Here is a 13,925-nt window from a genome sequence, read left to right on the forward strand (position 1 = left end):
AGTTTTAATTAACTTGACTCAGGCCCCTTAGTTGTCTCTTTTTCCTTAATTAGTAGCCAAACAATAATGAGACATACAAGCCACCATATGACCAGCTGACCTGCGCCCATCACTCAATATCTGAAAATAAAGAAAGGTGAACTTCTCAGTAAGGTTGATCTCTCAGATCACCAAAACATGTTGACGGTGTTCTTAGAAAAAACTGAAAAATCAACAAATTTGGAAATGTTTGGTGTGGCAGAATGAGAGCAGCAACAAGCCATTGAATTAAATAACGGGCTTAATTAACAGCAAGAATCAGCTTCTCATTAAGAGACTGTTTGGAGTGAAATTGGTTGGAGTTTGAAATTCCAGTTTAGCTGGTCATCTGTTGGCTCGTTTCACGTCTCATTTCTGTTTGGCTGCCATTTAATGAAGAAACAAATCAATTCAGAGGACTGAATCCTTAAAAACAGGACTATTGAAATGAAGTGAAACTGAGTTACTTAGCAGTGAAAACTACTCACTGATTAGGAAAAGGGTTAGAATGAAAACCTGTAGCCACTGCAGCCCTCCAGGCCCGGAGTTTGACACCCCTGCTCTAAGGGATGATGAGAAACCTGGACAGACTTGAGTAACGACTTGCAGGTTTAGTTCTAAAACATGTTTCACAAGCTTGATATAATTTTGCCTCTCTCTATACACATTATCCAATCAAAAATAAACAATGGAGAATAGCCATGGTTTAGGTAATCCCAGGTGGCTGAACATAAATGAGGGATGTGCTATTTCTAGAACCTGTGTCTTAACTCAGAGGGGACCAACAATCTTCTATCTGGAATCTTGTATGGTTTTTGTGCATTCCCCTAATACCTCTAATTTGATCCAATAAACCTTCCAAATATGGTACAACAGTGGCTCAAAAAAGTAACTCCATAGGAAGAATAGATTCAGCACTACTCATAACTTCATCAGGCTCTTGTAAATTTGCCATTTTTATTTCCTTGTTTCTATAAGATACAGACATCAAAGCAATTGGAAAAAAGAGTCAATCTAGCCTGATATGTGTAAGATGTTTGGTTAATATCAAGTACATCAAGTTTTTATGATCAGTAAATATCATAAAAGGGAATCTCACACCCTCCAATGTCTCCACTACTTTAGAACCAATTTAAAAGCTAATAAATACCTCTGTCCTCACATCATAATTCTGCTCTGCTGAAGATAATTTCTTGTGATAAAATGCACAGAGATGGGTTTGCCCTTTTTAGGAATTTTTTTGTGACAATATTGACCCTACAACAATACTTGAGGTGTCAGTTTCCAATATAAATTGAAGATCAGGGTCTGGATGACACATAGCTGAAGTGAATAGCTGTATGAGATGATCAAAGGCTACTTGTACTACAATATTCCACACAATTTTTTTTTTCTCTCATTTGTTAAAGATGTAATAGGAGGAACGACAGTAATAGGATTTTTTTATAAATCGTCTGTAGTAATTTGCAAAGCCTACAAATCTCTGTACAGTACTTGTTTAATGCCTTTTGGTGGGGGCAATTTAAGACAGCAGTGATTTTATCTTTTTCCATAGCTATACTTATTCTCGTTATTTCATAACCCAGACAAAGGACTTTGTCCAGTTTGTCCAAAAATAAGGTTTAAATAATGAAATTAATCACACCCTTGTACAACAAGAAAAATTTAACCCACTAAACAAAACCAATCTATTCCACCTAGTACCATTATCCTATTACCTTCTTCATATCCTACCTCTGATGCAGTTGTACAGGCAGTTAATAAGTAGTGAGTAGCTGCTAGTTTCCTATTTCAAGCCAAAAAAGATTTTTTTTCTTTTACCTTTTCTTACATGACATTTTACCATTACCTACTACTGGCTGTATCTGGATAATTCTTGTCTTGGACTAATGTTGCACTTTCTGATTATTAGTAATTTATAGTAGTTTGCTTCTTCAAAAGTGCACCAAATGATTTTATAAATTCTAAGATTTAAAAACTGACTTGCTCAGTATAGAATAGTAATTATAACTTACCAATTTTATCCCTAAATGCATGTACGTTTCACCCACTGGTTTCACATTTCTTAGGTTTTCTAAGCCACGGCTGATTTCATACCTAAAAGCAAAATGTACTGATTAGTGAAAGGTATGACACGGATTATAAACAATAAACATCTGCTGGAACTCAAAGATCTCAATGGATATGTAAATATTCCGTATATCAATATATTGTCAGTGGTTGTTTCTACTTAATCATTTAGAGACTAACTGTGAAGTAGATCATTAAACACGTTCTCAGTGTATACCAGCACATGATATTCTGGCCACATCTTCATTGTACACTGTTTAAAGTATAGATTTTGTAAGTTATCATTCGTTTTTGATAAATACAGTAGATTTGTAAAGGAAATAAATGCAATAATCTGTGCTAGAATTAGAAAATGCTATGGTGCTATTCCAGTCTTTATTGTGAAAAACGAGTCTCAAAGGTTTCCATTAAAATCTACAATCACTCGGCTTTTGCAGTATATGTTGTAGTGGGAAAGATGCTACTATGGGTATACAAGAGAGAAATAAAAGCAGAAATGGAGCTGGTCATCTTTTTGAAGTGTGGGCAAATATTTATGAAGTGGTGGAAATACAGTAATGGGTGTTGAATAATGATTACAGTGGACCAATGAGTAGTATACAAGTTAATCCATATATAATGGTAAACTGTAAAGCCAAAAAGTTAAAGACCAAACAATGAAGTGTTCTGTCATAAATGAAGGGTTTTAGACAAAGAAGTTATCTGTAATGGGAAAGCTGTGAGGCTCTCTAATATCTTGGAGAACCTTTTGTGGATTTGTAGCAGTTGTAGTTCCTAATTGGATGTGTCTGTCTGCCCCTCTTTCTCTCTCTCTCTCTCTCTCTCTCTCTCCCTCCCTCCCTCTCCCCCAAGAAAAGTGGTGCCTTAACAGAAGTCTTTTTCAAGGCACCTATGCAATTTCTAATTGACCCCTAGCAGCTACTGCCTACTGTTCCTCAAAGTACATTTTTAGTTGTGAAGTTGTTTCTCCTCTCCTTCAACTCCTTTTGGACTCTCCTCCTTTTCTGACCCATACTGAGGTATTTTTTCAACATTATCTTCTTCTTTCAGCTGCTCCCATTAGGGGTTGCCACAGCGGATCATCTTTTTTCATATCTCTCTGTCCTCTGCATCTTGTTCTGTTACACCCATCACCTGCATGCCCTCTCTCACCACATCTATAAATCTTCTCTTAAGCCTTCCTTCCTCTTTTCCTCTTGCCTGGCAGCTCTATCCTTAACATCATTTTCCCAGTATACCCAGGATCACTCTTCTGCACATGTCCAAACCAGTGTAATCTTGCCTATTTTTTTCAACATTATCTGTCTCCAGATACACTGGAGGCCACACAAACTCAACTATTCAAAATGAGATTAGAATGGAGTTAATTTCTTCACATTGCATATATTATTAATGGTTTAAGTCCTGTTTTTTTTTTCTTCCAAGTTGTTCAACAACATTACATTGAATTCAAATATCAATAATAATTATAATTCTGGAGACCATTACCATCAATAAATCAAGTTATCCAAAGTTTTTGCATCCTTAAATATATAATACAAGGGACATTTCTGCACTTTAATATTTCTGTCGGAAACGGTGGAGGCAGGAGGAGTAGTAATTGATTGTGTCTGAGAGTGTCATGTGACTGGGAAAATTGCATTGCAAAGGAAGGTGACTATATAGAAAAGTGATGTAATTCGTTTTTGAAACTCTTAATAAATAGAGTTAGAACAAAGTGCAGAAACTTTTTGAATGTCCCTCGTATGAGAATATATAAATTAATGCAAACTGCACTCACCTTACTGATCACTAAACACTTGGTTCATAGACAGAAACTTTGCAGTACCTAACCATGGCTCTTGGGCCAAAATGAGTTTTAGAAGTACTTCTAATGTGGTGGTTTCAAAAGAAAATGTAGTGGAGATTTTTTTCAGGGGTAAATTTTTGACAAATTGAAAGGAAATGTGCTAACTACATATTTAAGGCATATAGCGATTCTAAACATTTAACATCATCTTACAACCTAAGTAAGATCAAAATGCATACCTGTCTCCTGTAAGCGGCATCAGTATTTCTGCATTTGTAGAAAATGTTATGAATGAGATCCTCATCCTAGGGCTAGGAAGCAAAAATAAATAAATATACAGTATATACATATACATATATATATATATATGTGTGTATATATATATATATATATATATATATATATATATATATATATATATATATATATATATATATATGCATATATATATATATATATATATATATATATATATATGTATATATATATATATATATATATATATATATATATATATATATATATATATATATATATATATATTTTTTTTTTTTATCCAACTGAAACAAACAGTAATACAACGGGCAAATGTTTAAATAAATCAGTAAAGTCCATGCCATGTTTTAAAGCTTGCTATACCCAGATAGACACTGTTGACTAACCATGTCTAACTGGTGCCAGAATCTTTGGTTACTTTGAAATTTGTGCCAAGAGTAAGCAACAGAAAATACATGAAGCAGACTTGATGTGTTTTACTATCAGTTATTTATTTGTTGCCTTTAAGGAACTCCAACTGTTGCATGAATAATTATATACCTATTCTTAAAAATAATAGCTTTTCCCTAGAATAAACATCATCTCAATTCTTACATTACCTACATATAACCTACAGACCTTTTTAATATCATATATTATTATATGTGCAGTTAAGTATTTTTTACTTAAATTTGAAAAGCATCTGACCTTAGCAGTACTGGGCAGAGCAACATAAGGAGTTATGTAGATATGCATTTCACCCACTGACAGCATAACACATTTCCACTCCTCCCCCACTCATTACACACACAATTTATCAGATGCATGAAATTCTGTATTTCAGAAACTTGTTTTACAATCAAAACCTTTCTAAAGTAAGCTAAAATGGAGTGGAAGATTCTTTTTACCTTAAATATATTTCAAACAGTGTATTTTCAAAAACTGCATATTTATTTTTCATTTTTCTTCTCTGCACCTGTTCTACTGATTTCTGAAGAACCCTTACTGTAAAAGGCTAGCATAGGAAAAAACAGCAGACTAACCCACAATGCCACCCACTCGCACATGGCCCATTCGCTATTTTCTTCAGCAAAATGTGTTTATTTTGGCAAGGTCCAAGCTATCTACTGCAGAAATATGGCACTGTGTTTGCATAGGATAACATCATTGGCACTCTGTACAATCATTCTTCCTGAGGTATTAGAATCTTACCTTACAAATTTGTGAGTAAGCTGCTCTACAAATTCATATATTTCTATCCAGTTGTCTGATACACTTCCAGATCTAAAGAAAAAAAAACAACATAAATAACAGTTTAAAATGTTCAAATGCATAAGATAAGTGTTTTCCTAAACAGCTTTATCATGCATATAGTATTCACTCTTGGAGGCTTCTTAATTAATTTCTCTGTCTTCTTTACAGGTGCGGATTTGCTGTGGTTAATGGGCAGGAGCTGCCTCTTGCATTACTGCTCGTCTGCTTAAAAAAACAGGTATGACAACCAGTAGATACCTACCGTACTCTAGGAGGCTACTATAACAAAACTAAGGAAGGAAAACATCCACTTTGAGAGTATAAGGATAACTAACAGATAGTTTATTACAAAAAAAGGAGGAAATGTATTTAAAAACAAAACTTGGGCAAGGAATCTTTCTGTTTTACAATTAAAATATTCTGACCTTATCTTTGCCCATAGACCGTGAGTTTGCATAATCTTTGCTATCTCGTTTCTGCCTGATCACTGTTGAAACTTGGATGCCTAAAATCACTTCTGTATTTTATCTTTCTTGTCAGTTTCTCTGACTGTATGTAATACATCCTTCAGTGCATAGTATTTAGTGCATTGCATGGTGCCTTAATGAAGCAACTGTTTTAGAAGCATAATTAAATTGATATTGCAAAGCACTGGTTTGTTTATTTTTCAAGGACCATATTATTCAAATATGTATTGCAAAGTAAGCTCTTACACTGTCAGTGGCCTTTTTTCAGGAAAAAAATATGTGTGGATGTGATGCAAGTCTATACGTGCAGAAATGTATATACTCAAATTTCGGTTAACCTAAGCATACAGTATCTTTAGAATGTTGTAGGAAATCGGATTGCCTAGAAAAAATGCATACCAGAACAGACACATCATCCATCCATCCATTTTGCCAACCCGCTGAATCCGAACACAGGGGTCTGCTGGAGCCAATCCCAGCCAACACAGGGCACAAGGCAGGAAACAATCCTGGGCAGGGTGCCAACCCACCGCAGGACACACACAAACACACCAAGCACACACTAGGGCCAATTTAGAATCGCCAATCCACCTAACCTGCATATCTTTGGACTGTGGGAGGAAACCGGAGCGCCCGGAGGAAACCCACGCTGACACGGGGAGAACATGCAAACTCCATGCAGGGAGGACCCGGGAAGCGAACCCAGGTCCCTAGGTTTCCCAACTGTGAGGCAGCAGCGCTACCCACTGCGCCACTGTGCCACCCAGACACATCATTCAAAGTTAAAAACTAGGGCATCTTAACTGTAATTTGAACCTAGGGCTCCAGTGAAGATCAATTAAACTACAATGGCCTCATTTAGAAATGATAAACACAGTTACAAAGTAACATTTATTCATATTCATTTACAAATGAGAATAAATAATAATACACATAACATACACACATGGCACTGCCACTATAATGTGTTTGCTGCAAAACAACTTTCAGCTGCTGAACAATGTTTAGTAGGGCTTTCTAAAGCCTTCACAGCTCCAGTAGCTGCTAGTTTTATGCTAATCAATAATAATAAAATGACCAATTTAATTGAGCATCCTGTTTAATTTGATGTCTTGTTACTATGCTCACTGTGAAAAGCCAGTAATAACATTACATCACTCACTCACCTTCCACCCACTTCTCTTTAATGGTAACTGACTGTACGTGTTTGTGATGAAATAAAATATAAAAACACCAAGCAATTACAAGCTCTTAACTTGATACAATATATTTTTTTCTTTAGGCATTCCAGACAGATCAAATGCTTCAATTAGTTAAAAATGCTTATGCCACAACATTATTGGGATATACCTGCAATACTTGTACAATCATGACATCAGTGTCAGGTTTACTGTCATGTGTACATATAACAATGAATTTCTTATTGCATGTTTCCCACATATTGGTGATAATAGTATGATGCTACCAACAGACAAAAAAGACAATGAACACAAAAAATGTCAAACATTAAATTCATTATAAGTTAATATACTATATATGAAGTCAAGGTAATTGGCTGTTGAGTTGCTTTACAGCTTGTGTGTAAAAAAGGCTCAGTGGTACAAGAGCTAATAATCCTGTACTGTTTGTCAGAAAAGAGGAGCTAGAAAAGTGAATGTACAGAATGGGCAAGGTCTTTAACTATTAATGCAGCCCATGTTATAAATTGTCCTGGACAAAGGGCAGCTGTGTATCAGCAATATTCTGTATCCCCCCTCAAGCCCTATGTATTCATTTGAGATCCTGAACTGAGGAGGTGCCAAATTAGAATGCTAACAGTAAGGATGGGCTCCACTTTGCACCTATAGATGTTGGAAAACACAGATGGAGACATCCAGGTGTTCTTCAGAAAACTTTGGAAGTAAAGACATTGTTGAGGTATTGCTGACTATGGCCAAGATGTGTTATGCACACTTTAGATTTAACTATACTGAAAATGAAACTTTCATTCATAAGATGAAGCTGCGATCACAGTTGTTCTCACATATAGTGGCACCACTTTTTCAAATCTACAGATGCAAAACTAAAAGTAAAAATATATCACCCATTTTAATTTCTATTTCAGGTGAGGGTAACATATATTAATGGTTAAAAATTTACATTTGTTATATACATATTCTTAAATCGGCCAAGCACCTGAGCTAATTAATTCTGCTAGTAAAGATGTAATGTTTTAGTAACAAGGGTTTTTAAATGTGTATTGGAATAGAGGGATCACTAGAGACAGCTTCATGAACAGTGTGCACTTTGTAAATTTTAGCAAGAAAGTGTGCATGTTTTGTTGGTGTAGGTCCCCAAATACTTATCCAACATCCCTGGGTTCAGAATTCTGAATATGCTGGTATGAACCTACAGGGGAGTTTTGCACTGGTGAAGTCATGAGCATACCCTACATTTACAAGGAAGAAAATGCCCACAGTCTCGCAGGTTATGATTACCTCACTTCTTCACATGACTGTCTCTATGGATAGATAGTGACACACCCCTTTATTTGTGTACTGTACAAAATTTAAACAATTAATCATAATATTCTACATTGTTTAAATGAAATTAAGCAAGAGTGTAAAGAATACACATGCATCGAACATTAAAACACTGAACAATCTGCATGTATCACCAATCCAACATGGATAGACCAATCAGAACTAATGAAAATATGCCCACTCTCCAGAAGCTTTCCAAAGCTCTGAAAATCTATTTTACTAGTTAATGTTTTTCCATGTAATAACTGTTCTGCCCTAAGGTACAATTACAGTATTTTTAACACAACTGCTTTAGAAAACAGCCCTGTTAGCAACCTTAAGATGGATATTACTCCTGAACTACATGTTACTTTGGCATTTTGGACTAATTGAGGTTTCAAACCAAATGATAAAGGATAAAGGCCAGAAAATGTAAAGAGGCTGTTTGCCACCACTGCTTTAAAGATGTTCTTGTTAAATTCTCAAATACAAACAATTTATGGATACACAGCTTACAGCCCAGATGCTTTTGCTTAGTTGATATCCTCTGCTTCTTTGTTGTTGACCTCACTATTCACACCCAGAGCACTAATTATTTATTGGCTACATCCTATATTGAAGATTCTGTTGAAAATAAATTTGTACTGTTTGTTTAAATAAAAAAGTTTACTGTTTACATTTAAAAAAAATACCTTACCATTCTGCATATTCTAAAGGTATTTTTTGGTAGAACTTGCATTTCCTGCGTACTAAGTTAGCACCATTTAAATAAAAATGCTTGTTTAAAAAAGAAATCCAACTAGGTAAATTTATCACAAACAAAAAAATAGATATAGGAATGCAATCCATTCATATAGCTATTTGTTACATAAACACACTTTACATTAATAGCAAACAATAATATCTTATTATAGTAGTGCACTGTTCAGGATTTCCTTTTCTCAAATCAAGCAGTACTGCCTTCTATGATCACAGTGAGTTCATGACCTTAAGGGAAACCACAAAGTTGATGCATGCAGGTTAAAACCTTTACCACATTATCTACCCAGAGACTAAATGCAGATGTAATGATAAAGAATTCTTGGATTGTACAAGCAAAGCATAATAAAAATGCTGCAGAAACTGCATTAACTACATGGTCCCTACTACAGCTTGATTGATTATGGAAAATAACAAGCAAAATAAAGTTTTTCCACAACAGACACTACCAGTCTATTATTTTTACATTGTACTGGTCCAGTATGAAAAAGTGTTGATGAGTGTGTGTATGCATGTGCTCTGTAATGAACTGGTGCCCATCCATGACAGCACTGTTCTAGGATAAGTTTCAGGTTTTCATGACCCCCTGTAGGAATAAGTGGGTTACAGAAATGACTAAATGAATAAATAAATTAAGATGCTCTAATGGACAATAAGCACTAAAGTCTCTAAGAAGTAAATATTAGTAAATTACCCGATACACTCCTTTGAAAGTTATTCATTTTTTAAGCAAATATTATTTCATTTTAAATTGCAAAATAAAACACCAAAAAGTGGAATACTGTTTTTATAATTTAACTAGCAAAATACCCGCGCTTCGCAGCGGAGAAGTAGTGTACACATATCTAGATATACATATATATATACATATATACATACAGTAATCCCTCGCTATATCGCGCTTCGCCTTTCGCGACTTCACTCCATCGCGGATTTTATATGTAAGCATATTTAAATATATATCGCGGATTTTTTGCTGGTTCGCGGATTTCTGCGGACAATGGCTCTTTTAATTTCTGGTACATGCTTCCTCAGTTGGTTTGCCCAGTTGATTTCATACAAGGGACGCTATTGGCAGATGGCTGAGAAGCTACCCAACTTACTTTTCTCTCTCTCTCTCTCTTGCGCTGACATTCTCTGATCCTGACGTAGGGGGATTGAGCAGGGGGGCTGTTCGCACACCTAGACGATACGGACTCTCGTCTAAAAATGCTGAAAGATTATCTTCACGTTGCTCCCTTCTGTGCAGCTGCTTCGTGAAGCGACATGCTGCACGGTGTTTCGCATACTTAAAAGCTCGAAGGGCACGTATTGATTTTTGATTATTTGTTTTTATCTGTCTCTCTCTCTCTTTCTCTGATCCTGACGGAGGGGGTGTGAGCTGCCACCTTCAACAGCTTTGTGCCAGGGTGCTTCGCATACTTAAAAGCCAAACAGCCCTATCGATTTGTTTGCTTTTCTCTATCTTTCTGACATTCTCTGCTCCTGACGCGCACTCCTTTGAAGAGGAAGATATGTTTGCATTCTTTTAATTGTGAGAGGGAACTGTCATCTCTGTCTTGTCATGGAGCACAGTTTAAACTTTTGAAAAAGAGACAAATGTTTGTTTGCAGTGTTTGAATAAAGTTCCTGTCTCTCTACGACTTCCTGTGTTTCTGTGCAAATCTGTGACACAAGCATGACAATATAAAAATAACCATATAAAATCTATCTCTATCTCTATCTCTAAACATATGGTTTCTACTTCGCGGATTTTCACCTTTCGCGGGGGGGTATGGAACGCAACCCCCGCGATGGAGGAGGGATTACTGTATATATATATATATATACATATACACATCCACATATATATACATATATATATATATATATATACACATATCAACATATATATATACACATACATATACACACATACATATACACACACACATATACATATATACATATACACATACATACATACACATACATATATATACACACATACAGACACATATATATACATACACATATTTACATATCTACATATATATAAACATATATATATACATATCTACATATATATACACATATATATACAGTAATCCCTCGCTATATCGCGCTTCGCCTTTCGCGGCTTCACTCCATCGCGGATTTTATATGTAAGCATATTTAAATATATATCGCGGATTTTTCGCTGCTTCGCGGGTTTCTGAGGACAATGGGTCTTTTAATTTCTGGTACATGTTTGTTTGCAGTGTTTGAATAACGTTCCTGTCTCTCTACAACCTCCTGTGTTTCTGCGCAAATCTGTGACCCAAGCATGACAATATAAAAATAACCATATAAACATATGGTTTCTACTTCGCGGATTTTCTTATTTCGCGGGTGGCTCTGGAACGCAACCCCCGCGATGGAGGAGGGATTACTGTATATATATATATACATACCTACATATATACATATATATATATAGACATACATATATACATACATACACTCACATATATATATATATATATATATATATATATATATATATATATATATATATATACATACATATCTACATATCTACACATATATATATATATATATATATATATATATATATAGAGCCAAATCCCCGCGCTTCGCAGCGGCGAAGTACTGCTTTTGAATTTTTATTAAGAAGAAAAGAAAACCTTTTTAAATTGAGGGAAAATATACCAATAACAATTTGTTAAGGATCTGGTTTTTTGTGAAGCTGCCTTTACACAGCCTCTCCGCTGTTTTATAAACGAACGCCATATAAGGCTGTCCTTTCTCCTTACTTAACGGTTCTGTATTGTTTTATTGTTTGTTTATTACGATTGTTATAGTTATTGTGTAGCTATTTGAGACTCACTTTTCTGTTCAGGTACCCATTTCCTTTATGTAATCCGCAGATTCTCCGCTATTTTTTGTTCGATTATATTACGATTATAGTTATTTATTGATTCCCTTCTTTAGCTGACTGCCTGCTCATATAAGGCGCTCTGCTGTTTTTTTGTGAAGCAGTCTTTACACAGCTTCTCCGCTGTTTTATAAACGAACGCCATATAAGGCCATCCTTTTTCCTTGCTTCGCCAAGGAAGCAGCCTTTTTATTTAATCCACGGTTTCTCTGCTGTTTTATTGTTCGTTTATTATGATTGTTATAGTTCTCTTTGTATACCACGTTGTCAGTTCAGCACTCCGGTTGTAATATGACCAAGCCGTGCAAGCTTACTGTTGAGAATGCAACGTATAGTTGTACAGGAGAAAAGCAATCTTGCCTCAAATCAATGGCAACCTTTTGTAGGTCTATGAACTTAATTTAAACTTTAGGTTTACATGGTGCTTTGTTTCCGAAGTACCTGCACTCATGAATATGTCTGTATGCGTCAGTCGCTTCATATTCTTTTCCTACATTATCAATTGTGTAATGTGTTTTTAGAACAGGTTTGATTCATCGAAGTGATCAATCGTGCTGCGTTCAGTCAGTTCACGTGAGCCGCTCTCTTGTGTGATGCTGCGATGTCCACGGCTTTATTTAATGTTAGCTAAGACCCGGCACTTAAAAGTTTCTCGCTACAGCAATTTTAACTCTGTTACAAAGTGATCCAAAGTCTCGTATATACCTCGTGTCTTCTCATTAAACTTGTATGTCGCGAATATGGTATTGCAAGCGGGAGCGTTTCTATAAACTTAATTTAAACTTACGGTTTACACCGTGCTTTGTTTCCGCAGTAGCTGCACTTATGAATATGCTTGTATGCGTCACTCGCTCACTTCTTATTGTTTCGCTGCCTTCTCAATTGTGTAATGAGTGATCACTCGTGCTGCGTTCAGTCAGTTCACGTGAGCCGCTCTCTTGTGTGATGTTGCAATGTCCACGACTTTATTTAATGTTAGCTAAGACCCGCACTTAAAAGTTTCTCGCTACAGCAATTTTAACTCTGTTACAAAGTGATCCAAAGTCTCGCTTATACCTTGTTTCTTCTCATTAAACTTGTATGTCGCGAATATGGTATTGCAAACGGCAGCGGGAGCGTTTCTATAAGCTTAATTTAAACTTACGGTTTACACCGTGCTTTGTTTCCGCAGTAGCTGTACTTATGAATATGCTTGTATGTGTCACTTGCTCGCTTCTTATTGTTTCGCTGCCTTCTCAATTGTTTAATGAATGTTTTCTTCAGCGCTCTTTGGGGCTCTTCCTTGTTTTCTACGTACTGCGTTCACAGTCAGTTCACGTGATTACGTGGGAGGCGTGATGATGCAATACGCAACTCCGCCTCCCACGGCCATCGAGCTACAGTCTATTACAGTATATGGACAAAAAAGAGGTTCCAGTTATGACCATTACGCATAGAATTTCGAAATGAAACCTGCCTAACTTTTGTAAGTAAGCTGTAAGGAATAAGCCTGCCAAATTTCAGCCTTCCACCTACATGGGAAGTTGGAGAATTAGTGATGAGTGAGTCAGTGAGTGAGTGAGTGAGTGAGTGAGTCAGTGAGGGCTTTGCCTTTTATTATATTAGTATAGATATAGATATAGATAAACCCCAAAAAACAATTACAAAAACTATAACCTTGCAACATGCAAATGTGACATCACATCAGTAACAAAACCATGTATTTACTGATAGTATGTTTAATAAATAGTCCTGTTTATACTTTATCAACTGTATATCCAGAAAATTATTAAGGTGTAGCAAAACAAGCTAGGGTATTGAAACTGAGATCATGCAACATGGTATCCATATTACTAACCGAGAAAGATAAACCGGATGGACGCAAGGACATCCGGCCATGGGCCGTAGCCGCAAAA

The 13,925-nt window shown here is 35.8% G+C and overlaps 1 protein-coding gene across 2 annotated transcripts in view; it reads right to left on the reverse strand.

Annotated features, from left to right (window-relative positions):
* The window catches only part of antxr2a (ANTXR cell adhesion molecule 2a), a 310,747-nt gene that overhangs the window by 257,298 nt on the left and 39,524 nt on the right, over window positions 1-13,925 (reverse strand). For both annotated transcript variants that reach the window (XM_028805604.2, XM_028805605.2), the window contains exons 2-4: window positions 5,345-5,416; window positions 4,117-4,188; window positions 2,034-2,115 (exon numbers count right to left, since the gene is read on the reverse strand). In XM_028805604.2, coding sequence (XP_028661437.1) covers window positions 2,034-2,115; window positions 4,117-4,188; window positions 5,345-5,416 — 226 coding nt within the window. The remainder of the gene's footprint in view (window positions 1-2,033; window positions 2,116-4,116; window positions 4,189-5,344; window positions 5,417-13,925) is intronic.

Source organism: Erpetoichthys calabaricus, chromosome 7, assembly GCF_900747795.2.
Source record: "Erpetoichthys calabaricus chromosome 7, fErpCal1.3, whole genome shotgun sequence".
Lineage (NCBI taxonomy): Eukaryota > Metazoa > Chordata > Cladistia > Polypteriformes > Polypteridae > Erpetoichthys > Erpetoichthys calabaricus.